Here is a 24,585-nt window from a genome sequence, read left to right as displayed (position 1 = left end):
TTTTGTACAGGCTCAGGGGCAAGAGAACCTTAGGTTCCCACTTGATCACAGCTGGAACGCGGAGTTTGGGGAAGGGATTGAGAATCTGGAAAGGCACTGCAGCCTGGTTAAGTGGGAAAGAGTCAGGCTGTGGAATCAGACCTCTGACTCATCTCCGTGGCCTTGGGCATGTCACTTAACCCCTCGGAGTCTGTTTCCTCTTCTGTGATACAGGCACAATGGTTCTTTCCTCTTGGAAAATGTTTAATTGGGGTAACAAATAACCAGGAATTGTTAATTAGGAAAATGATTATAAAATAACCATCATATTTTCTGGCACATGATAGGCATTCAAGAACAACAGAATCAATTCCAAAGAGGCATCTTCCCCCTAAATTTGAATATCTCTGATACTGAGGTTCATTGTTAAGGCCTAATTGGCAGCATCCTTTCTTTCTTGGTGGCACATGAACTAATGGTGTAATGCAATTGATGCCATCTTACTTTCAATGAAATATGGTAGTTCTTTGGAGTATCTACAATAAAGATCAGAAAACTTTTCTGTAAAAGTTCAGATGGTAAATATTTTAGGCTTTGTGGGCCTTATGGTCTCTATTGTAACGACTCAAATTTGCTCTTGTAGTGCTAAGGAAGCCATAGACAATATGGAAATCTTAAACGAGTGTGGCTGTGTTCAGTAAAGCTATTTTTGGACACTGGCTTTTGAATTTCACATAATTTTTATATGTCATAAGATATTATTCTTTTGATTATTTTTGTCGATGATTGAAAAATACAAAAACTATTCTTAGTTCACCAGCTATACAAAAACAGCCTGAATTTGGCCCACTTTGCCGGATCATAATAATATATACTGGGAGATGGCCAAGAATTGCTTTTCATCAATGTGTGTGCTTTATGCTTCTATGACTACCTGGACAGTTTCCAGAACACTTTCAAACCTTACTAGGAATGATTTGTAATGGGGTTTGTGGGTATGGGAGGCAATTTGAATCTAGAAACTCAGCTGGAATCAGGGACATTTCCTGGAGGAGCTGATTCATGAACAGAGTTTTGCAGGATGAATTCAATGTGTGTGGTGCAGTGGAGAAACACAAGCAAAAATGTGGAGCAGCCCTTTCCACGTGTGGAGTCAGGCATGGCTAGAGAATAGGTGCTCAGGACAAGGGACCAATGCAGAGTGATGGGCGCAGAGCATGCTGGGCCTTGGAAGCCAGGCAAAGATGTTGATTCCAAAGCAGGAGCTCTTCATTTGAGGACCGTAGATTGGGCTTTAGACAGTCCAAACGTCTCCTGTAATTTATGCAAAATCTTGTGGAATGCTTATTTTCTAGGAATAAAGTCTATGCTTTTTATCAAATTCTCAAAGGGGCAATGTAATCCCCACTAAGAAAATAAGATGACAGCACTAAAACGAATGAGGAGTCCTTTGTGGTAGACTTCATCAGTCTGGATGACTACCTGCCTTGGTCAGTTTCCCGCATCTCTAGGAAGGCCCTGATATGCAGGGATGGGCCCCCATTGTCATTTCTTTGCTACATGACCCCGCTGCCTGGTCACAGTTTATTGGTCCCGGGGTGGGCACTTCATTCAAGTGATTGTCCCCAGAAGTTTTAAAACCTAGAATGAAAGGTGGTAGCTGGTATTGGAAGTGACAGTATGAACTAGGAGAGAATTGGTATGAATTAGGAAAGAGTGAAACCAATATACTAGGAAAAGTAAAAACACAAAACTTCAGGTGAGAATTCTGGTGGTATTGAGTCAATGTAACCTGGCTTTCATCCCTGCCCTTTTCATGGTGAACTGAGGTAGTCCTATGTCCTAATATTAAATCAGTTCTTGCCTAACTTGAATCAGATTTGTTTTCTGGCAAATTAAAGAATCCTAAGCAAAGGAGGCGGCACGATCAGGGTAGCTGCCATGAGGGGAATTAACTGGAGTGAGGAGGCCAGGGACCGGAGGGAAGTTATTGCAGTGGTGTTGCGGGGAGATGAGGGACCTGGAACAGAGATGGCTGTCTTGGTATGGAGAGCCAATGAATGGATAGAAAACATATTTCCAGAGCAAAATCAGCAGACATGGTTATTGATTAGATATGGAGCCTGAAAGAGGGGAAGGAGCAAGAATGAGTGCTGAAACCGCAGGAGGGTGATCAGGTTACACCATATGATGCTGGAAATCCAGGATAATGGGTTTGAAGTTTAGGAGGAGGCTCTGGGCTGGATATGAAAATTTATCAGCTGAGAAGTAGTAACTGAAGTCACAGCAGTGAGTGAGGTTGTCTAGGGCAATGTAGCAAGGGCCATTGTATGTTCTGCCCAACCCAGCACTCAGTGGACACCCGGTCACCAAAGGAGGGGGTCACAGAACTCTACCCAGAGCCCTGTGAGGGCTGGGGGGCAGGCTGTATGGCTTTATATTTATTTTGGTGGTTGAGGGAGCAGTGACCTCATTTGCAGGCATTGGAGAAGAGGAAGCCAGGATTCACTTGGCTACGTATTCCTTCTTTATACCTTTTCCTTTTTTCCTTTTTTTCTTTTATTTTTTTGTTGAGACAGAATTTCACTCTTTGCCTAGGCTGGAGTGAAGTGGTGTGATCTCGGCTCACTGCAACCTCTGCCCCTCCGCCGTTTCAAGCAATTCTCTTGCCTCACCCTCCTGAGTAGCTGGGATTATAGGTGCCCGCCACCACGCCCGGCTAATTTTTTACTTCTAGTAGAGACGGGGTTTCGTTATGTTGCTCAGGCTGGTCTTGAACTCCTGACCTCAAGTGATCCACCCACCTTGGCCTCCCAAAGTGCTGGGATTACAGGCATGAGCCACCACACCCAACTGGTATACCTTTTCTTTTTTAAGGGCGAAGTAGCATGTGACTAAGGAGGTGTTAATGATCTGTGCTTGGTAGGAAGAGAAAGGGGACTGGTGGGGGACATGGGATTAGTAAGGGGAGAAAAAGAGAGCCAAAGGAGAGATTGGGGGTAACAGAAAATCCCCATCTAGACCAGTGGGGATAGGGTCGGGGAGAAGCAGAGCCCAATGTGTGCAGGGCCATGCTGTGAGGCGGAAAGAACGGGGACACAGTGTATAACAGATCTTGTTTCCACTCTGGTTAATTCAGCCCTCTGAATCTCAGTTTCCCCATCTGTGAAGCAGGAATAACAGCAGTTGTGGGGATTACAAATAACCAGTCAAATTCAGGTACTCCTTGATATTTGAACTCTCTTTGTCTGAATACTCATGATGATGACTTGCAAAGTTATTACCTGTAATTCACTGCCCTGATTGAACACCTGCCTGACTGGTCGACTTGTGTGCCAGTGAGAACACGTATGTTGTGACTGAGCTATGGCGAGCGTTATGTAGTGTGCACCGCAGTCTGGTCTCAGCTCTTTCTCCCTTTATTGCATTGTCCAAATGTGTTGGGCATCATTTGCTGGCATCTTCCTCACATTATAAGTGAAAATATCTTCTAGGAAAATGTAAAACCAGGGAAGAAAGTGAGTGAGCTTAGGCGGCCTAGAAACACTCTTCATTAACAGAAAATGCAGAAGTGATGAAGAGTACTGAGGGCAGGGGCATGTGCACAGAATGAGGCTGGTTATGCATGTGCCCATCACCCATGCCTGCATCAGGCAGGCAAGCTATAATGACAAGAGAGTGTGCTCTTAACACAAGCAGATTAGTCGTATGCAAAAAATGCAATGACCAGAGCGTGGTCCCAAAGGAAGCAAAGGAAAAGCAAACAGATGTGCACTTGGATTTCTTTTAACCCAATGATTCATCTATGGCTTCAGATAATTAGTCAGAGTCATTTGCTTCCCGAATCTTAAATGTCAAAAAGAAAGGGTATCCCCAGTTCCTGGGATGTGGACACAGACCAACCTCAGGCATATCACCTACCACTTACAGCCACCATCTCCTCCTCTTGCACCTGTACCTCACTGAGGAAACTATTCTATTGATTAGTGTGATTTTCAAATTGGCTTATTTATGTATTTTGTTATGCTAAGTGGCACTTGTAGTCAGCACATGTTTAATATACCATTTCAGTGTAATTTACATTATAGTACATGTTCATCGAAAGAAAATGTAACATGCATCTACTACTGTACAGTATCATTATGTATCAATAACACCAAATGAGGTCAATACTTTGTATTATATAGAGATTATAAGGCTTCATGTTATGTAGAAATCCTTAGTAGTTTGTTAAATAGATGTTTACGGATGTTTTACTGCTATTTGGACAAATTGGCTGGGCTTTTTAGATGGGCTGTGAATACAATATTAATTTTTCTATTTAAAATAATGGAATATAAGCTCCTGCAGGCCAAGTTTTCTCCAGCTGCCTGGAAGCCACAGTGGTTAAGGGACCTCCAAATGTTCCAAAGAACAATCTGGAAGCTTCTACAGTGATTGAGAGGAGATAAACACATCCTGGAACTGTTAGTTAAATGACCTAAGGAACCTAGTGCCAGAGTCCCAAAATGTCAGAGGCAGGGGTAGGGGGACCTTGGAGAGCAGGCAGGCCAACCCTCCCCATCTGACAGAAGGGAAAACTGTGGCCCACCTGGGAAGGGACTGTCCCAGGGCTGCATGATGAACTGGTCATTAGGTGAAGCCGGATTTCCTGCCCCCAATGCCAGTGCCTTTCCACTCATCTGGTCCATTTCAATTACTGATGGGGAGACTGAGGCCACAGAGAGCAATGACTTACTTGGCCAGGGTCACTCTGCAGGCTAATGGCAGAGTCAGGAGTAAATCGGCATTCAGGCTTGTCACCATACTCAGACACCATCAAGCCCAACCTGTCACTCAGCTGTTGAGAAGCCAGGCCCAGAAAGGGGAGCAAGAGATTGCATTTCTACCAGGGTCTCGTTTTGCTCCTCCTGGTGTTCTGGGTTGGGTGGGTGGAGGGACAGATAGAGGTGCCATTCTCTGAGCCTGGAGAAGGCTGAGAGAGAAAGGGTGATTTGGTCTGAATGGGCTGAGTAGGAGGTTCTTGAGGGACATCAGCTCTTGGGTGAATGGGGCTGTGTGGGGAGGGGGATTGGTGCATGGGGCAGGGGTTGAGGCAGGAAACAGGGTTCTTCAGAAATCCTGGGGTAGCAGGCAGGTGATTCCAGAAGAGCCTCCAGATGCTAACTCAATAAAGTCCAGGATTTCTATTCAGTTTGAACGGAAGCTTGTGGATTAGTGAGTTCAATTCAAAATAAGAGGACAGAGGAGAGGCGGAAAGAGAGCTAAGCCCCAGCATAGAGTCTCAGAACTTGAAAGGACACCCAACTTTTTACAGATAGGGAAACTGAGTCTGGGAGGGTGCAAGGACTTGGCCAAAGCCACAAGTCACAGTCAGGACCAGAACCAGCCCCTCCTGTCCAACTGTCTTCCCACCCATCCAATTTCGGCACAATGAGATTTTGCAACATTGACAGCTGTGCTTGCTGTTTTTTTTAGAATCTCTATCAACAGAGGGAGCGGCTGGCTCTTTCCCAGAATCTGAGCCCTTTCATGGGTCTGCCTGAATCCCTGAGGTCACTCTTGGAGTCCAGGCTGTCACCAGTCCTCCCCATCCACAGACCCTCCCGGCTCTTAACTCTTCGTCTTGGTTCCCAGACAAGATTTCCTCCTCCCACTGGCGTGCAGTTTCCCCAAGCTCCAGGGCTGCCCTCCCAGAACAGCAGCCCCAGAATAGCCCTGGCTGATACACTTGGGCAAAAAATGTATTCCAAAGAAGCCGAAGCCTTGAGGTTTCTAATCCATTTCTTACCCACAGACTGTCGTTTCCTTTTTTAGAGCATGAACTCAGAGGACGCAGCTACTTCTTTCCATGAATAGGCTGTCTCCCAGGCACAGAATTCCAGGAACCAGCAGGGCCTTTCAAGGTTGGCTTCAAGGGAAGAGCGTGTCCCTTGCAGGGTGGCTGAGCCAGCTCCAAGAGCCTGAAAAATCATCTTGGCACCAAGTCTGATGCAACTCTGGACCCAACAGGAATCTTGGAGGATTTCCCACAACTTTAGTCACTCACCTTCATATCATCCACACTGACTCAGCCTCTCTTTCATTGAACAAGTATTTATTGAGCACTTACTATGTGTCAAACCTCTTCTAGCCAATATAACTTTTTGGATACAGCAGATTAAACAAAGGTCGCTGCAATCACTAAATGAATATTTTAAGAGGTGGGTTGTAAAAGAGACTTCTGTACTATTTTATGTGTACATAGAATCAAGAGGGTATAGAACTTTGGTGTTGGATGGACCTGAGTTTAAGCACACTCTGTTCTGTGATCTTGGGTAGTTATCTGAATTTCTCTGAGCCTCAGTTTCCTCAATCCTTGGGTGGAAGTAAAAATTCCTACCTTATCCAGAATCAGTTAAATATAGAGTTAGCTATAAGACCCAGAAAATTCATGCCTAAGTTACATACCCGAGGAAAATAAAAACGTATTTTCTATCTTCCACCCAAAAACTTGTACCTGAGTGTTCACAGCTGCAGTATTCATAATAGCCAAAAAGTAGAAACAACTAGAATGTCTGGCAACCAAACAATAAGTAAACAAAATGTTTTATATCACACAATGGAATATTACTCAGCAATAAAAAGGAATGAAGAACTGATACATGCTAAAACAGGGATGAACCTTGAAAACATTATGCTACATGAACAAAGCCAGACTACATACTGTATGTTTCCATTTATGTGAAATGTTTAGAATAGGCAAATTCATAGGACTGAAAGTAGATGAGTGGTTGCCTTGGGCTGGGGGAAATGAGGAATTAGGGTGTGATAGTTAAGGGGTGTGAGATTTCTTTTCAGGGTGATGGAAATGTTCTAAAATTGACTATGATGGATGCACAACTCTGTGAATTTACTGAAAGCCACTGAATTGTACACTTTAAGTGAGTGAGTTTTACAGTATACAAATTATATATCTTGAAGTTGTAAAAAGAAAAAAATCTTACCATGTAGGGCTCTTTGAGGATTAAATGAGCTAAGAATACAATGCATTCAGCCTAGTGTCTGGCACTTGGCACATATTCAATAGATGCTTTTTTCCTTTTTTTTTTTTGGAGACAGAGTTTTGCTCTTGTTGCCCAGGCTGGAGTGCAATGGCGCGATCTCGGCTCGCCACAACCTCCGCCTCCCGAGTTCAAGCAATTCTCCTGCCTCAGCTTCCTGAGTAGCTGGGATTACAGACATGCGCCACCATACTCTGCTAATTTTGTATTTTTAGTAGAGACAGGGTTTCTCCATGTTGGTCAGGCTGGTCTCTAACTCCCAACCTCAGGTGATCCGCCTGCCTCAGCTTCCCAAAGTGCTGGGATTATAGGCATGAGCCACTGCACCCGGCCCAATAGATGCTTTTATTCTGCTAATAATCCTTCACAGTCTGGCTTATACAAAAGGTTAAAATTATGTCCACTGCCAACATAAGGATGATAGAAACTTTGGTAATCAATGTTGTGCCTTGAGCAGATGTTCTTTCCTAACTCCCAGTTCCTGCCCTTTCTCTGCCTGTTGACATCCTACGTATATCACAACCCAGCTCAGATGTCATCTCTTTGAAGTCTCCTTGTTGGTCCAACTAAAAACTCTGGGGCATTTTTAGTGACCCCCAAAAGGGGCATTCGGAGATAAGCTCTTGTCACCATCTGGGTTGCTTTCAAATTCTTTGTCAACACACCATCTGTCCATGTGTCCTGCTTTCTCCATCCAGCGCCGTGGTACCTAGCACAGCAAGTGTGATCCTCTAATGAGTGTTCACAACATACATGTTCTGTCTTCCTTGCCACAGCACCTGCAGAAGGCAGAATTCTGAGATGGCTCTCATAGCCTTTGCCCTCTGATGTTAATGTTTTGATTATGTGACATGGCAAGAGGAATTCCGTAGATGAAATTAAGGTTACTAATCAGCAGACCTTAGGGTAGGAGATGGGTGGGTCTAATCTAATCGTGGGAGCCCTTTAAAAGCAGAGCGTTTTCTTTGGCTAGTGGTAGAAAAGGCAGTCAGACAGGTTCAAGGCATGAGGCAGACTTGGCTTGAGGGAGGTTTTCCCTTGCTGGGTTGGAGGGGGCCAGGGGGCAGCTACTAGGAGCAGAGATTGGCCCCCTGGCTGACAGCTGGAAAGAAAATGAGGACCTCAGTCCTATGACAAGAACCTGGATTCTGCCAACAACCTGGATTACCTTGGAAGCAGATTTTCCCCCTAAGCCTCCAGACAAGAGGCCAGCCCAGCCAACACTTTGCCTTTGACTTTGACAAACCCTACGCAGAGAACCCAGTTGACTCCAGCTGGACTTCTAACCTCCAGAAATATGAGATAATAAATAGATGTTATTTTAAACTGCTAAGTTTATAATAATTTGTTGTGTAGCAATGGAAAACTAATGAGGCACCCATCTCTGGAGAGAAGTTTTACCCCTATTTTGTAAGCGATGAGGCCCAGGGAGGTGTGGCTGTTTGGCCAAGATTGCATAGCACAAGAGTGACAGGCTGAGCTACAGCCTGGGGCACGGGCCAGCAAACTGTTTTGTAAAGGTTTAGATAGCAAATATTCAGGCTTTGGGGGCTATACAGTTTCTGTCAACACTATTTCATTCTAACATTGTAGCACAAAAGCAATATGTAAAGAATGAGCACGACTGTGTTCCAATAAAACTTTTTAAATGCTACATTTTGAATTTCATAAAATTCTGCATATAATGAAATATTCTGATTTATTTATTTATTTATTTATTTTTGAGACAGAGTATCGCTCTGTTGCCCAGGCTGGAGGGCAGTGGCGTGACCTTGGCCACTGCAACCTCAACCTCCCGGGTTCAAGTGATTCTTCTGCCTCAGCCCCCGAGTAGCTGGGATTGCAGGTGCCTGCCACCACACTCGGCTAATTTTTGTATTTTTAGTAGAGACGGGGTTTCACCATATTGACCAGGATGGTCACGAACTCCTGACCTTAAGTGATCCATCCTCCTCGGCTTCCCAGAGTGCTGGGATCACAGTCGTGAGCCATCATGCCCAGCCATGAAATACTCTATTTTCTTCAACCATTAAAAAGATGTGAAAACCATCATTCTTAGTTGGCAGGCCGTATAAAAATGGGCAGTGAGCCAGGTCTGGTCTATGCGCCACAGTTTGCCAGCACTTCCCAGGTGCCTGACTCCTAGCCCAGGGCATCAGTAATTATCAATAGGGCTAAGGGGTGGTACAAAGGGCGCTGGACAGCAAGGCTCTGTGTCTAGGTCCCTGTTGTACTTCAGATTTGCTACGTGACTTCAGGCAACTCACTTGCCTTTTCTGGGCCTATAAATCAAAGCAGGGTAACAGCATTCAAATCTTTTCTCTATGCACCTCCCTACCCCCAGGGATTTTTCCAAAGCAAAGCTAATACAGAACTCTAGCTTCAAAAGCTGACCTAAAGGGCACCTGCTCTGACTGGCGGGGAATGTGGCTGGGGTCCCTGTCCACTCCCTCTCATTCCACTCACTCCCAGGAGCCCCAGAGTCTCTGTAGAACACAGTCTGCAAACCTTTGAACAAGCCAGTCTCTAAAACCTAACTAAGGCAGTCTAAACCAGGGATTCTCAACCCCGGTGCTTGACATCTCGGACTGGAAAATTCTTTGTTGTGGGTGCTGTCCTGTCCTGTGCATTGTAGGTTGCTACTAGATGCTTTTTGAGACAGGGTCTTTGTCACCCAGGCTGAAGTGCAGTGGCATGATCTCAGCTCACTGCAACCTCTGCCACCTGGGTTCAAGGAATTCTCCGGCCCCAGCCTCCCAGAATGCTGGGACTACAGGCCTGAGCCACTGTGCCTGACCTGATTTCTTTTAACTTAACTGATATTTTCTAATTTTTCTGCAATGTCCAGCAATTTCTTTTCACTGAAAAAAAGAAAAAAAAGAAGAAGAAGAAGGCAGGTATGCAGTTTTTTGTCAGTGTGCTCAGGGCTAGGATGGATGGACCTGTAAAGCCCTTTGGAAGCCTGGAAGAGAGACCAGATTATACTACTATGGGACACTGAGAAGTCACCTACAAAAGGTGACCTGTAACCTGAGTTTTAAGGGAAGTGCAGGAGCTCACCAGGTGAGGAAAGGACCTTTGTGACCAAGGTGTGGCATTGTCTCTGGGACACAGTGAACAGTGAGTTCAGGCATGACATGGTAGGGAGCACAGGAAGTGAAGCTGGGAGGTGGCCAGAGACTTGGTTACAAGACTGTGGATGCTTGGAGCTGGGGTCATTATTCTAAGGGCAATGGGGGAGCCATTGAAAGGTTTGGCAGGTGAGGGACTGATGGGGATACTGGTTTGGAAGCTCAAGCTGGTGTCTCATGAAGGGCAGTCAGCTTGGGGGCAGAGAGGCCAGTGAGAGGTGGGAGCAGCAACACAGGCTGTAACAAAGGGGACAATGTGGCAAAAATTGGAGAAGTGCATACAGGTCTGGGAGATTCAGACTGACATGGATTTCAGTACCTTCTCTCCCCAATCCCCAATTATTAGTTGTGAGCCCTGGGCAATGCACTTCTCTCTGACCCTCCATGACTTAGCTGAGGTGACAACGAAATGGGAAGAGTATGTGGCTGGTGACATGTAATAAGTGGGTACAAATGTTAGCTCTCTGAGGCCAGGGAAATTCTGAGCATGCTTGTTTAGAGAGGGTCACCGCCATGCCTGGGCAGCATCGCAGATCTGACGCTGAGACCAGTTTCTGAAAGGTGGGAAAGAAGACAGGGCCAGAAAACCTGGGGCAGATTCCTGGATTTCAATCAGTACCCAGGCCCGGCCCCTTCTGGTCCCAGCTGTACTGCATCTGGCTGAGTCCTGAGCCAAGTGACACCTGGTCCCTGCACTGGGGAGGTCCTCATAAACTAGGGGAGACTCACAAATAGAGCCATTGTGTCATGTGAGGACATACCCAGGCCAGCTCCTTAGGCTAAGGCCTTACTAAACCCCAATAGCTACTCTAGGAAGGAGGTGCCATTGCCTCTATTTTACAGATAAAGATGTGGCCAGTCTTCTAGTCTGAAAGTGACTAAGGCAGGAAGGAACCGTGACTTGTCCAGTTCCAGGGACTGAGCTTCCAGCCTGGCCCAGGGATTCAGGTTGAAGCAGGGCCCGAGAGGTGTGCTAGCAACATCAGCTTGTCCAGGCCTGGACCCCAACATCACCAACCTGTGACTCACTTCTGGGACTACACAGGCAGGGCTGGGAGGGTCCATTTTGACCAGTGAGGGGCCCTCAACACACACAGATGCCTGCCCTGTGGAAATGAGTGGAGCCAAAAGCTCTGTGGCCTCTAGCTTCCAATTCATATCTGCCCCGAGCCCACAAGGGTATGAAGAGGGCTGCCAGTGGCCTTTGGTCCCACCTACAGACTGAGCAGAGCAAAGTCAAAGGAAGTCTGCCTGGTCCTTGTCTCAGCTCTGTAGCCTTGCACACACAGGCCTGTGCCCTCTCTGAGCTTTAGTTTCCTGGTGGAATATTTCTTCAGAGAAAGTGCCCTGGGCCCTGCCGCTGACCGGCTCTGTGACTTGGAGCCAGTGACTTCCTCTCTCTGGGCTTCAGATCCCTGCTGGCCAGGCTGCTCCACCTTCTACGCTTGGGCTGGGAAGAGAGTTAGTCACCCCCAGCTCACTGGGGAATCTAGGCCATGCCAATGGCAAAGTGGCCCCAGTCCCCTGGCTTGCTGGAGTAGCAAGAAAGGGCAAGAACCAAACCCAGACCCCAGCTGGGCCTGGAACTGGCTTCCCTTTGCCCACATGAACTTGTCAGGATCTCACCAGCCTGTGACATCATCTACATGCTGCTCCTTCTGCCAGGATGCTGTTGTCCACTCCTACTCTCTGAAAACACCTCAGATGTCCTCTCGTGGAAGGATTTTTACACACACACACACACAGAGGCACGTGCACACGCACACACACATAACCCTTCCTCCAGGTTCCCAAATCACCTGTCCACAGAAACGGCCTTCAGTAGCCACTTAACCTGCATGCTTAAGGCATTCAATCCTCACAGAACTGTGAGTTAGGGATTATCAGCTCTCCTTGATGGAGGAAGGTTCAGAGAAGTTAGGTCACACATCTTCAGTCCCTCTCCGGGACCTCCACTGGTTGGGGCAGTGATGCCGGTAGTGGGGAGCACTTAAATGCTGGTCATTATGGCTGAGAACGCCATCCTTGCCAGGACCTGGGGTCCTGGAGGGCCAGGAGGGCTTGCTCTCTGACTGCTGAGAAAAAGCAGCTTCTGTCAACACAGTCCGCAGTAAACACCTCGGCAAGTGACTTTCCCCTCTCTGAGCCTCAGTTTCTCTTTCTATAAAATGGGGGTGAACAGGACTGGGCTCGGGACTCCTAAGCCCTGTGCGGCTGAGCGCTAATGGTTCGGAGTTTGTCTCTATTCCCAAGCCCGCCCTGAAGCGCTCGCGGTGGGGGGATGGCCCCCAGGACCCAGGGCTCGGATCCGCGCCAAGGCGTTCCGGTCAGCAGCAGCCCCGCCGCTCCCCGGGCCCCGCCGCACTGGCAAACCCCAGTCCCCGCCAGCCCAATCGTGCTGGCGCTTTAAGGACGGGCGGGGCCGGCTGGGCGACAGCGCTGGACACCTGGTGCTGCCCGGAGCCCGGGCCACCCGGAGTCTCGGCGAGGACGCGGAGGAGAGGTGGGGCTGGCGCGGTTACCACTGGAGAGGAAGGCGAGGCCCGGGTCCCGCGCGCCCCTGGGCGCCCCACGGCAGCCTCAGAGCCCCGCGGGGAGCGCGCAGCCCTCGGGGCGGGCGCCGGGGGTGAGGCCTGGCTCGGTCCCTGCGCACCGGGTGCGGGCGGCCCAGAGGGCGCGGCTGGTGAGCCCCGGGCGGGCCCGGGATCCAGGCCTCGGTTTTGCGGGCTGGGGAGCAGGGCTCGGGGGCAGTGGCCAGGCCCCACCTTGCCCCCGCCCCTAACACCCGCGCCTCCTGCAGACCCGAGGGTCGCCGCCGGCGGGGTCGCTCAGCCCTGGCGTCCTCCACCACCACACCTTCACCCGCGCCCGGCTCCCCGCGCGCCTGGACAGCGCCTGCTGCCCGCCTCCCAATGGCCCTGCCCCAGGTGGGTGGAAACGGCCTTCTCCCTCCTTTGCAGGCACTCAGCCCCTTCTATCGTCGACCTTGCCCCGACCCCTTCCCCTAACCTCGGTCACGGTGGCTTGGTGGGCAGAGTGTGGACACCCGGGGCTCTGCCTGGGTTTTATCTTGCTGGGTGGCTTGAGGCCATGGCACTCAGGACCTTAATTGGGGATGGTTTGGGAAACTCTTGTTCGGACAATTTGGTCTTTACACAAAGCGGCCTCTAAAGTGCCTTTGTTGGAGCCAGGTGCAGTGGCTCACGCCTGTAATCCCAGCACTTTGGGAGGCTGAGGCGGGCTGATCACTTGAGGTCAGGAGTTCAAGACCAGCCTGGGCAATATGGTGAAACCCTGTCTCTACTAAAAATACAAAAATTAGCCGGGCATGGTGGCACCTGTAATCCTAGCTGCTTGGGAAGCTGAGGCAGGAGAATCACTTGAACTCAGGAGGCAGAGGGTGCAGTGAGCTGAGATTGCAGGATTGCACTCTAGCCTGGGCGACAGAGCAAGACAGAGTCTCAAAAAAAAAAAAAATGAAAAAGAAAAAGAAAAAAAAAGTGCCCTTATTGGTATGGAGTAGGACATGGAGAATGGCATGGCGTTCTGTCCTGGGTTTGTGCGGGAGCGGGCACAGGAGGGAGGCTCTGTCCTCCGGACTCTCCTGACAGGAGCAGGGCCTTTCTACTAGACTTTTAGTGAGGATGCTGCCCCCATGCCAGGGGGCAGATAATAGAGTCAGACTGGCCCTGCCACCAGTGAACAGATAGGGCAAGATGAAGGGCAGGGACAGGTACTAAGTACGGCTGTAGAAATAAAAATAATCATAATAAGAATAAATTTATTTTAATATATCCTCATTCTCAGAAGCAATATGGTGTTATTGTGCCCATTTACAGGCGAGGGCACTAAGGCGTGGAGAAGCTGGATCCTGCCAGTGTCAGAGCAGGGTGCATCCTCAGTCCAGCCTTGTGTCCCCATGCCTCACTTATAGCCTGCTGTCTTGCCATCTCATTTTCATTACCTGCTTTCCCCTTGCAGGCAGGGATTTGAACTCAGAGATGCTGGGCGGTCACAGAGCTAACAGGGAATGACCACTGTAGTCAGAGGGAGTGGTCAGTGGAGCCATTTGATCACGGGAATGCCGTCTGGCTAGAGGGAGGTGGGGGCAGCTGCAGTAGACAGCCTTCTGGGAAGGGGTGCAATGATGGCCCTGGATGGGAGCAGAGGGCGCTCCAGGTGGAGGGAGCACAGGTCTAGTAGAGGGTCCAGATGAAAGGAGTTTGGGTGAGAACACCCTGCTGATAGTGACATCCCTGACCTATAATAATAAGGAAAACAACCACTGCGCAACGGAACAGGCTGCCCTTCATCCGGTGGACATTGACCTTCTCAACCCCCCACTCCCCCAGGATGACAGGTTAGCATGTGCCCTGCCTGCTGTAGTGGATCCACATGGAAGGAGCAAGACCCACACAGAAAATGACCCTGACCCCATGTGAGAACATGCAAAGGGCAGTTGCAGGGGTTAGTCTGAGGCCTGGGAGGAGTTAAGCTGGGAAGGAGGGGCATGCATTCTAAAGAGTGAGAGCTGCCTGTGCCAAAGACAAGTACATCTATTCGCAGCATGGTCCCAACTTTCTATACTAAAAGATACTGATAGACCTAGCTGTACACACACACAGGGATTTGACTCAGACTAGACTTGGGTCCAAATCCAGCAGTAACCCTAGTGGACAAATTGTCACCCTATTGTGGTCACCAATTGTGGAGAAATTGTCACCCTAGTGGCCACAGTGTCTTTAGGACACAGTGCTGTTGTGGGGATAAAGTGAAGGGATACCTGTAAAGCGCTTCACATGGTGCCCAGCCCAGTAAATGCCCAGCCTGATAAATGCACAGCATACATCTGCTGCTGCCATCATCCTGTATGCAGGACAAAGGGGCAATGAACAGAAACAGCCACCTGGCGATTGTGCTCATCTCTGAGAGGCAAGATTAGTGGTGATTTGTATTTTGCTTTTTTTTTTTTTTTTTTGAGGAGTCTCACTCTGTCACCCAGGCTGGAGTGTAGTGCAGTGGTGCGATCTCAGCTCACTGCAACCTCCACATCCCGGGTTCAAGTGATTCTCAAGCTACTCCCGAGTTGCTGGGACTACAGGTGCCCACCACCACGGCCGGCTAATTTTTGTATTTCTAATAGAGACGGGGTTTCACCATGTTGCCCAGGCTGGTCTTAAACTCCTGACCTCAGGTGATCCACCCACCTCGGCCTCCCAAAGTGCTGGGATTACAGGTGTGAGCCACTATGCCCAGCCTGTATTATTTTTAATTTTTATTATCTTTTGTGGTTTTCTCCTTTTTCCACAATGAGCAGCGACTATTGTTTGATAGAAAATAAAAAGTAGTGTAGGTTGCCCCATGCGGGCATGCCTAGGTGTGCGCTCCTCCAGTGCTGAGAACCATGCTGTACCTGGCTTTGGACAAGGTCCTTCACCTTTTTGGGCTCACTCTCCTCATTTGTAAAATGGGACTTTTCCTCTGGCCTGCCCCTGTAGGGAGGCAGGTGCAATGCTAGGTATAAAGGGCTGTTGAGTACCATAACATACATGCAGGGGTTACTGTTCTTGATTTGCTTGTGTGTTTTGGTTTTTGAATTTTTTCCCCACAAACAGGTTTCTTCTCTTGACAGCTTCTCCTAGCTCTTTGACTTTGGGGATGGGGGACCGGGGATAGTCCTTACATGAAAAGGCCTTGAGCTAGAGACAGGAGGCATTTGCGCCCTGGACAGATTCACAGGAAGAGAACTGCAGGTCATTTATCAATGGAATTTCTCTATTTGCATCCAGAGATCTAGGGGTGCAGAAAGATTGAGGTCCACTCCCAGAGCCCCCCTTTTACATGGGTACATTCTGTCACACACACACACACACACACACACACACACGTGTGTGTTTTTAAACACATTTGGTAACATTCCCTTTTGAAATGTAAAGTTTCACCTGCTACATCTTGAACATTTTCCATGCCCTTTAGCTCCCATGGGATCATGGCTTTAAGCGGCCACACAGCAGTATGTCATTTGGATATATTGTCGTTGGCTGGGCAAGCCCCGCTTGGAAGGGATTTGTGATCACTGAAGCCTCCCTTTAAGGTCTGTGGCCCCCGCTCCCTGCTTCACTGGCTCAGCCTCTGGAAGAGGAGACAGTGCTTCTGCAAATCCTCCTAGCGGCCTCCTAGAGAGCCTGCCTTTTATCCGATGAGGAAGCAGGCCCGGGGCAGGTGAGGGGCTTACCCCGTGATACAGCTGTAGAGGGGGGACCAAAGCCGGGACTGTCCTTCATGTCCCTGTGCTGTGGCAGCTGGAATCCTGCACTGCCTCCTCTCTCCTAGCTCTTCACAACTGAGGGTGGATTTTCACCCAACCAGCATGTATTTATCCAGCAACACTTTCTCTCAGTTCAGAGGATCTATTGAGCAGTTATTATGTGCTAGGCACTGAGGGGATATAGTGGTAAACAAGGCCCATGTGGACCCTGCCCTCAGGCAGTCACAGAGCGCGGAGTGGGACAAGTGAAGCAGAAGTTAAGCACAGGTTTTTGCTGTGGCAAAGGTGGCCCAGGGCACTCAGGAGTTTAAAGTTAAAGTGTCTGCAGAGAAGGCTTCCCTGGTGAGGCTGAGCTGAGCCTTGAGGGGAGCTAAGGGGAAGTTACAGGCACAGGGACTGGAAGGTACAATGGGCAGCCTAGAAATTGGCTTTGGGGACAACTCAGACCTAGGTTTCAGCCTCCTACGTCTATGTGATCCAGGGCCAGGACCCTTCCAAGTTTTTCCCCCTTGTGCATTCTTTTATTTAATTGAGACAATGCTGTATGCATAATTTAGTATACTAAGTTGAGAAAAGCAAGATGTGATAAATGTTTCCTCCTCTTGTTAAACCTTTGTGCTGAGCTTGATTTTTTTTTAAAAAAATGGGCTAATATTAATTATTCATTCTAGAGATTATGCCATAGTTTACTCACCATTTCTTTATCATTGAACATTTTAGCACTTTCCAAATTATGGCCATTATTAATAAGGCCACAGTGAACATATGTGTGTATGTGTCTATGTGTGTGTGTGTGTGTGTGTGTGTGTGACAGTCTCACTCTTTTGCCCAGGCTAGAGTGCAGTGGTGTGATCTTGGCTCACTACAACCTCTGCCTCCCAGGTTCAAGTGATTCTTCTGCCTCAGCCTCCCGAGGAGCTGGGATTACAGGCATGTGCCACCATGCTCGGATAATTTTTGTATTTTTAGTAGTGATGGGGTTTCACCACGTTGGCTGGACTGGTCTCAAACTCCTGACCTCAGGTGAGCCGCCCACCTTGACCTCCCAAAGTGCTGGGATTACAGGCGTGAGTCACCACACCCAGCCCAGAGAACATCTTTTTCCACAAAGTTTTGCTCTATGTTGTGAATTTCGGCCTCAGACTCTTCAGTACACTCTTTCACACTTGTTCTGGGTCTCAGTATCTTCCTCTGTTCAATAACAGTGTCCATCTCACAAGATTGTGACCAGGTGAAGTCAGGCAGTGCATAACCAGCAAGCCCCAATCCTGGCAGGCCTGGAGGTTCCCACACGCCTTCACTTTCCTCTTTCCCAGCTTCCTGTGTGGTAGTCAGGGTGGGGAGTCTTCGACCCACCAGGCAGATGGGGCCCCTGAGGCCTGGAGGGAGGCCCTGAGTGAAAGCGGTCACACTTACTGAGCTTCTGTGATGTCCCAGGCATGGTGCTGATATATGTTTACCTCTGACCTTCAAAATAGCCCAGCAAAGTCAGGGACATCATCTCCACTTCACAGATGAGGAAACTGAGGCCCAGAGGAGTTAAGTGACTTCTCCAAGGTTGTACAGTGACCTCAGGCAGCTGAGGATTAACACCTGGCCTCCAGCACCTTTCATATGGCCCATTTCCTCTTCTCCCTCCTTCTCTGTGTCCAGATGTGTGACGGGAGCCACACGGCCTCCACCCTCCGCTATTGCATGACGGTCAGCGGCACAGTGGTTCTGGTAGCTGGGACGCTCTGCTTTGCTTGGTGGAGCGAAGGGGATGCAAGTACCCAGCCTGGCCAGCTGGCCCCACCCACGGAGCATCCGGTGCCCGAGGGCCCCAGCGCCCTGCTCAAGTCCGTCAGCTTCGTCTGCTGCGGCGCAGGTGGCCTGCTGCTGCTCATTGGCCTGCTGTGGTCCTTCAAGGCCAGCACCCGGGGGCCACCCCGATGGGACCTCTATCACCTCTCCAGAGACCTGTACTACCTCACTGTGGAGTCCTCAGAGAAGGAGAGCTGCAGGTCAGCAGGGCAGGGTGGGGCAGCGGGTGGGGATCACAGGTAGGGGCCCAGTCACACCAGCCCACCAACCAGCATTTGTAATTCCAGCAAATTCTCATGGGGTTCCTCCTTTGGACCAGGCTTTGCCCTGTGCCCTGGGTACATGGAAGCTGATCAGTACAACCCTGAAGGAGTTTAAAGCCCCATGACAGAGGCTGATGATGACAAACCGGAGTAGGTAGTGCTGTGTGAGAGAGGCATGTCTTCTAAAGACATGGAGAAACCCAGGAAGGCTTCCTGGAGGAGGTGGCAGCTGAGCTCAGCTTGCTATGGGACAGAATAGCAGAGGGTTAAAAGCCTAGACACAAGAGTCAGACCCACTGGACCCTGTTCTGGTTCTATCACAAACTAGCAGTGGGTCTTTGAGTAGATCATGCAATCCCCCTAAACTTTTTAATTTCGTCATTTGAAATAAAAAGGACTAATAGCAACAGCAATAATAGCAAACCCCTCTACAGTACCAGCCATGTGCCAGGCACTGTTCAAAGTGCTATCCCATACTCCCTCAGCTGATCCTTACAGCAGTCCTCTGAAGTAGCTACTGTTATGAATTCCATTTGTAGAGGAGGAAATGGAGGCATGGAGACACTAAGTAACTCAGTCAAGGACATCAGCTAGTGTGTGTCAGAACCAGGACTTGAACCCAGGCAGTCTGGCCTCAGAGTCTATGCTCAACGCCCACTCCCTACTTCCGGTGACACTTGGGAAAATTAAATGAGATATGTATGTTGAGCTTTAGCCCAGGGCCTGGAACACAGCAGGTGCACAGCAAATGTCAACTTTTCCTCTAGTGGACATGGTGGAAAAGAGGCATTTTAGGCAGGTAGAAGAACATGCACAAAGGTATGGGGATGGGGACAAAGTGTTGCATGAAGACAGCGTCTCTCAACCTTCTGTTTTCATTATTGGTCTCCCCACCCTGCCTTGTGCCATCCTTCTTAGACTTTCTTTTTTTTTTCAAATCCTCCTCCAAGAAATTGTAATACCCCAGATACATTGTGTATTTGTTTATGTTCTATATGTGTATCTGTGCTTTATACATAAAAAGAGTGTTACTCTCCCCAAAAACCAGTGTTTGTCCTGTTGAGAATGCATGCATTATGCATGCCCTTTTATATACTTATTTATTCAACAAAGTACAGAGTGTGCCTATGTGCCAGGGGCCTGTGTACATCACCTCCTGTCCTTCTTTCTATTGCCTCCAAGGTAAGAATGACTGTTGTGTCTGCAGAAAAGGAAGGGGAGGCATAGCTAGAAAGTGGCAGGAGCCTGCTGGCTGCACGGCTGGCATTCTTCCCCCCGCGTCAGTCCTAAGCCCTGGATCCCTGTGCGAGAGGGGCTAAGCCAGACTGCTGTGAGCTGGCCTGGGACCTGGGACCTGAATGCTCTTCCTCCCTGTGTTAAGAGGGAAAGTGTTGTCCGAGTCAAAGAATGTAGGAGCATTCCTGCTACCAGCCTGTGCCTTCTTAACGCTAGAGATGATGCAGTACAGTCGGCCCTTTCTGTCTATGGGTTCTGCGTCCATGATTCAACCAACCATGGATCCAAAATACTTGAAAAAAAGAATTGTGTCTGTGCTGAACATGTACAGACTTTGATTTCTTCTCATCATTCCCTAAACAGTACAGCATAATAACTATTTACATAGCATTTCCATAGTGTTAGATATTGCAGGGCCTTGGGGACTCTCCAGCCAAACCCTTCACTTCTCAGATGAGAGGCCTGAGTCTCAGAAAGACCAAGTGACCTACCTGGTCATACAGTGAGTTAGTGGTCAGTTGGAACCAGGCCAGGCCCCAGATGCTCTGGACCAGAGCCTGCTCCTCCCACCCAGCCGGATGTGAGTGCAGGGGCTGGGTGTTGCCTGTACACACAGCCATGTTGATGCAACAGGGTCTAGGCACAGCTGCGCCTGGCAAGTGGGGCCCCTTAGCCCTCACTCCCAGTGGGCCAGGGAGGAAGCCCACCCAGGAGGCCACAGGGTGATCCTAGCCCATCGAGCTCCAAGACCCAAGTCGTAGACTCAGAAACTGGGTGGCGGGGGGTCGAGGAGGCTGCTTTTGCTGGCGGTGCTCTTTCCTGTCCCGAGGCTGACCCAGCCCAGTCCTGCTGCCTGCAGAGCCCAGCACCTGGCCCCCATGGGTGGCTACTCTGCTATTCTTGCTCCCAGGCACCTCGGTCTCTGGTGGTGCCCGCTGTGGGTAACTCCAGGTCAGAAACAAAACCTTCCTGGGTTGATGGCTTGGGCAGGTCCCTTCCCCTCTTGGCCTCGGTTTCCCTGTATATTCATCTACTTATTCTTTCATGCATGTACCTAATATTGATTGAGCACACGGAGGTACGCTGGGTCCTATTCAGAGAACTGAAGTGCCACAGCGGGCAAAACAGACAAAGCCCCTGCCCTCAGGAAGCTCATATCTTCAGTGTAAGTCCCCTTAGTGAGGTGACTGGATGTGGGGCCTCCAGTAGTCCCTGCTCTTTCTTTTAGAAGCTGTGTGTCCTTGAGGATGTTACTTAGACTCTCTGAGCTGTGTCTGACACCTCATCTCTCAGCTGCGGTGACACACCTTTTCCCTATCATCGCTGTCAGGCTCAGATGAGATGAGAGTTAGGGAAGCGTACATGCTGTAGCTGGTACACACACCTGCTTTCTCTGCTATTCCTGTTTTAGTTTACAATGCACCCTCATGCCCACTAGATTTGAGCCTCAACTGCTTATGAGGTAAGTGTAAGGATTGGGTCCATTTGACAGCTGAGAAAACTAAGGTGAGGAGAGATGAGGTAGCTTGGGGGAAAGGTGTGATGGGTGGACTTAGCTTGAGCATTGCTGTCAGACGAAGCTGGGACTTTGCCACTTAGCCGACACATGGCCTTTACTCATCCATAAAATGGGTGTGGGCCTCTACCCCCGAGGGTGGTTGAGAATATGAAAGGAGATTAGAAAACTTAAGTGTTGGGCAAATTGTGTGTCATCCTTTGCCCCACTCCTCCTGGGTTTGCCTGACTCAGCTGAAGGGCAGTGGAGCTTGTGCCAGGCCCAGGTCTTCTGCCCCAACCAGGCTGCAAAGATTAGGGTGAGCCCTGGCCTCCATGGCACTTCCTGTGCAGGGAGACCACTGTGGCAGGACTGCCCCACACAGCTGAGAGGCGCCACATCCAGAGGCACCATGAATGGGGCCCGCTCCCAGAGGGGTGTGATGCGGCTGCCCTGCTCACTGAGTTCCTGGCATCCTCGACTGTGACCTTGGCGACTTGGAGCTGGGCGGGCCCAGCTGGCCACTAAGGTGGCAAAAGGTGGTGTGAGGGCCGCTTCACATCTGCCCTCTAAGCAAACTTCCTGCTGTGGGTAGAGCTCACTGGCACCTGTGCCCTGCCCTGCCAGCTGTCACCTGCTGGGATGGCCCCAGGCCTACCCAAAGCCTGTCTCACGTGTCCAGGCTTCTAAGCGGGGCCGGGGCATGGCTGGGAGGTGAGCAGGCAGGAGATGGGCCTCTGGAAGCTAATTACTCTCACTTTTCTGTGTGTTGTGAAATGTTTGTTTTTCATTTTTTTCTTCCCCTGAATCTGAAAGGGGAATTATTATCCTCATTTTACAGATGAGGAGAAAGAGGTTCAGAGAAGGTGTGAATGTGGTCCAGGTCACACAGCAATAGAACCCAACTTGCCTGCTGCCAGGGGCAATATTATGTATCCCGCCCTCATCTGCAAGGATGCTGGGAGCTTAGAGGAGGGTGAGGACAGGCACCGTCTCAGCTTCCTGGGCTGTCTTCCAGAGAAGGAAGCGAGGTCTGTGAGAATCTGTGGAAGCACCGGACATGGAGTTCTATGTTTGGGACTCCTGGCCGGTGTCCCAGGGATTTCTGGCTGGTGCCCTGCCCTGTACTGACATACAGGCTGGGGTTCAAATCCAGGGTCCCATCAATCTGCTCCATCACCCTGGTCTGTGATTGGGAGCAGTGAGCCTCCCAGCAGGCTGCTGTGGGGCTGCAGTGGGCCCAGAAGACACATTGCCAGAGAAAGTCCAGATCTCCAGTGGGTGTTGGGCGTTCACCTGAGGGGCAGCAGCAGCTTCCCAGCATGGGCCCCTCCATCAGCCCCTGGAGCTGAGTCCCATCTACTGCCTCTTCTGTTCCCCCGGCTGGCCTCTTGCCATTGGCCCTTCCTCGGTCTAGACAGTAGGAGCATAGGTGTGGAATAAACTGCTTCCCAGCAGCTCCAAACCGAGGAGCCTGGCAAGTGACTCAGCCTCTCTGTCTTGTGGAGCCTGCCATCTAGAGGCCTGTGATAAGCTTTGCTCCCCGACCCATTCCCCACAGGAGCCCCTTGAGATTCTGTTCATAACCCCACTTACATCCCAGGCACTGAGTGCCGCCCTGCGTGAGCACATTTAACCTGCACTCTGTCCTGTGAGGCAGGTGCCACTATTGTTCCCCATTTTACAGGTGAGGAAACCAGGCCCCATGAATGGAATTAGAGACCCATGATCTCCCAGCAGGAATGTGTCCAAGCAGGGAGGTGAACCACCAGTGCCCAGACTCATAACCACCCTCAGTGTTGGAAGGGACCTTCAGGATCACCCCCAAAGCAGGAGCAGCCCACACCTAGGATCAGTGACATTCCCACCCCACTCCCCACTGTGTGTCCCAGGTGGGAAAGGGGCATTGGATCCCCAGAGATGACCCGCCAGGGCTCTGAGGGGGCCGACAGCTGGTCTCGTTCCTATCAGCCTCAGGCTGCCGGGGGCGTGGGTGATCTGTCTCGGGGTCTGGCCTGCAGAACCTGGTCAGTGGAGCCGCAGAGAACCTGGTCTCTGCCTCAAGTCCCTGTGGGGTGGTTTAGTTGGCCAGGAGTGGGGACAAGAAAAGAGTCACAGGACAGTAAAGCTGTCCAGAGATAGAGGTGGTTGATCTGGTAATTTGTAAGCTCTCCATCACTGGAGGTATGCACATAAAGATAATCACTTGGCAGACATCATATCAAAATCTAAAGCATCCAGATGGGCAGAGGAGTTGAGGTCTCCCATTCTGTCCTGAGCATCCCAGTTCTGATCTGGTAAAGGATATTTCAATAGGTGGGATCCTTTCTCTCTATGGACCACCATCACTCAATCTTTCAACAAACACCCCTAAGCACCTACCCTCAGCCCCTGAACTCTCAGTCACTGCCCTAGGGCAGGACTTTTCCTGCAGAGAGGACTTAGGAGGCACCAGGAGGTGCTGGGGGCACACACAGGGAACTAACTCTATGGAGCAGGGAGGGGGTGGCGGGAAGGCTGAGGGCCGAAGGGGCTGGCTCATGCCAAGTTTCAACTGTGTATATGGGGCTTTGGGGAGCCGCAAAGGCTTGGAGCAGGGTGTGAAGACTTCTCTGCCCCCAGCCTTTCTCACTGTCTCCCTGGCAGGCAGCAGGGTCTGTCCCAGCCCCTGTTAACAGCCTCTCTTCTGTTCCCGCAGGACCCCCAAAGTGGTTGACATCCCCACTTATGAGGAAGCCGTGAGCTTCCCAGTGGCCGAGGGGCCCCCAACACCACCTGCATACCCTATGGAGGAAGCCCTGGAGCCAAGTGCACCAAAGGATGCCCTGCTCAGCACCCAGCCCCCCTGGCCTCCACCCAGCTACGAGAGCATCAGCCTTGCTCTTGATGCCGTTTCTGCAGAGACGACACTGAGCACCACGTGCTCCTGCTCAGGCCTGGTTCAGACTGCACGGGGAGGAAGCTAAAGGCTCCTAGCGGGCCCTGAATCCAGAGACAAAAATGCTGTATCTTTTCCAGAGTCTCATGCAGTGCCTGGGCCACAGTAGGCACTCAACAGATGTTCATTGTCGAAGGCTGTTCTATTTATCTATTGCTGTATAGCAAACCACCCCAAATTTAGTGGCTTAAAATAAATCCCATTTTATTATATCTCACGACTCTATGAGTTGCCTAGGCCCAGCTGGGGGTGTTCTGCCCTCTGTGGTATGGGTGAGGGCCGTCATCGGGGGCCCAGCTGGCCAGAACATCCTGGGTGGCACTCCTATGGCCAGTGGTGAGTGCTGGCTGTCAGCTGGGAGATTGTGTGCAGGTGAGAAAACTGGGGCCCAGGGGCACACATCACATTTATAACAAGAAGAACATGGCC

The 24,585-nt window shown here is 50.1% G+C and overlaps 1 protein-coding gene across 3 annotated transcripts; it reads left to right on the top strand.

Moving 5' to 3' along the window:
• Window positions 1-12,628: 12,628 nt before the first annotated feature.
• Window positions 12,629-24,368, top strand: TMEM61 (transmembrane protein 61). 3 transcript variants are annotated; one of them, XM_045370419.2, is made up of 4 exons: window positions 12,629-12,656; window positions 12,954-13,080; window positions 18,075-18,424; window positions 23,917-24,368. In XM_045370419.2, the coding sequence occupies exons 2-4, from the start codon at window positions 13,066-13,068 to the stop codon at window positions 24,182-24,184; spliced, it is 633 nt and encodes a 210-aa protein (XP_045226354.2). In that variant the 5' UTR covers window positions 12,629-12,656; window positions 12,954-13,065; the 3' UTR covers window positions 24,185-24,368. The 3 variants fall into 3 exon arrangements, with proteins under 3 accessions (XP_045226354.2, XP_045226357.2, XP_045226352.2); XM_045370422.2 differs by having other exon boundaries at window positions 12,629-12,779; XM_045370417.2 differs by having other exon boundaries at window positions 12,629-12,836.
• Window positions 24,369-24,585: the final 217 nt, after the last annotated feature.

Source organism: Macaca fascicularis, chromosome 1 (genome assembly GCF_037993035.2).
Source record: "Macaca fascicularis isolate 582-1 chromosome 1, T2T-MFA8v1.1".
Lineage (NCBI taxonomy): Eukaryota > Metazoa > Chordata > Mammalia > Primates > Cercopithecidae > Macaca > Macaca fascicularis.
Note: the sequence above shows the minus strand (reverse complement) of the source record. Positions and strands in the feature narration are given on the sequence as shown.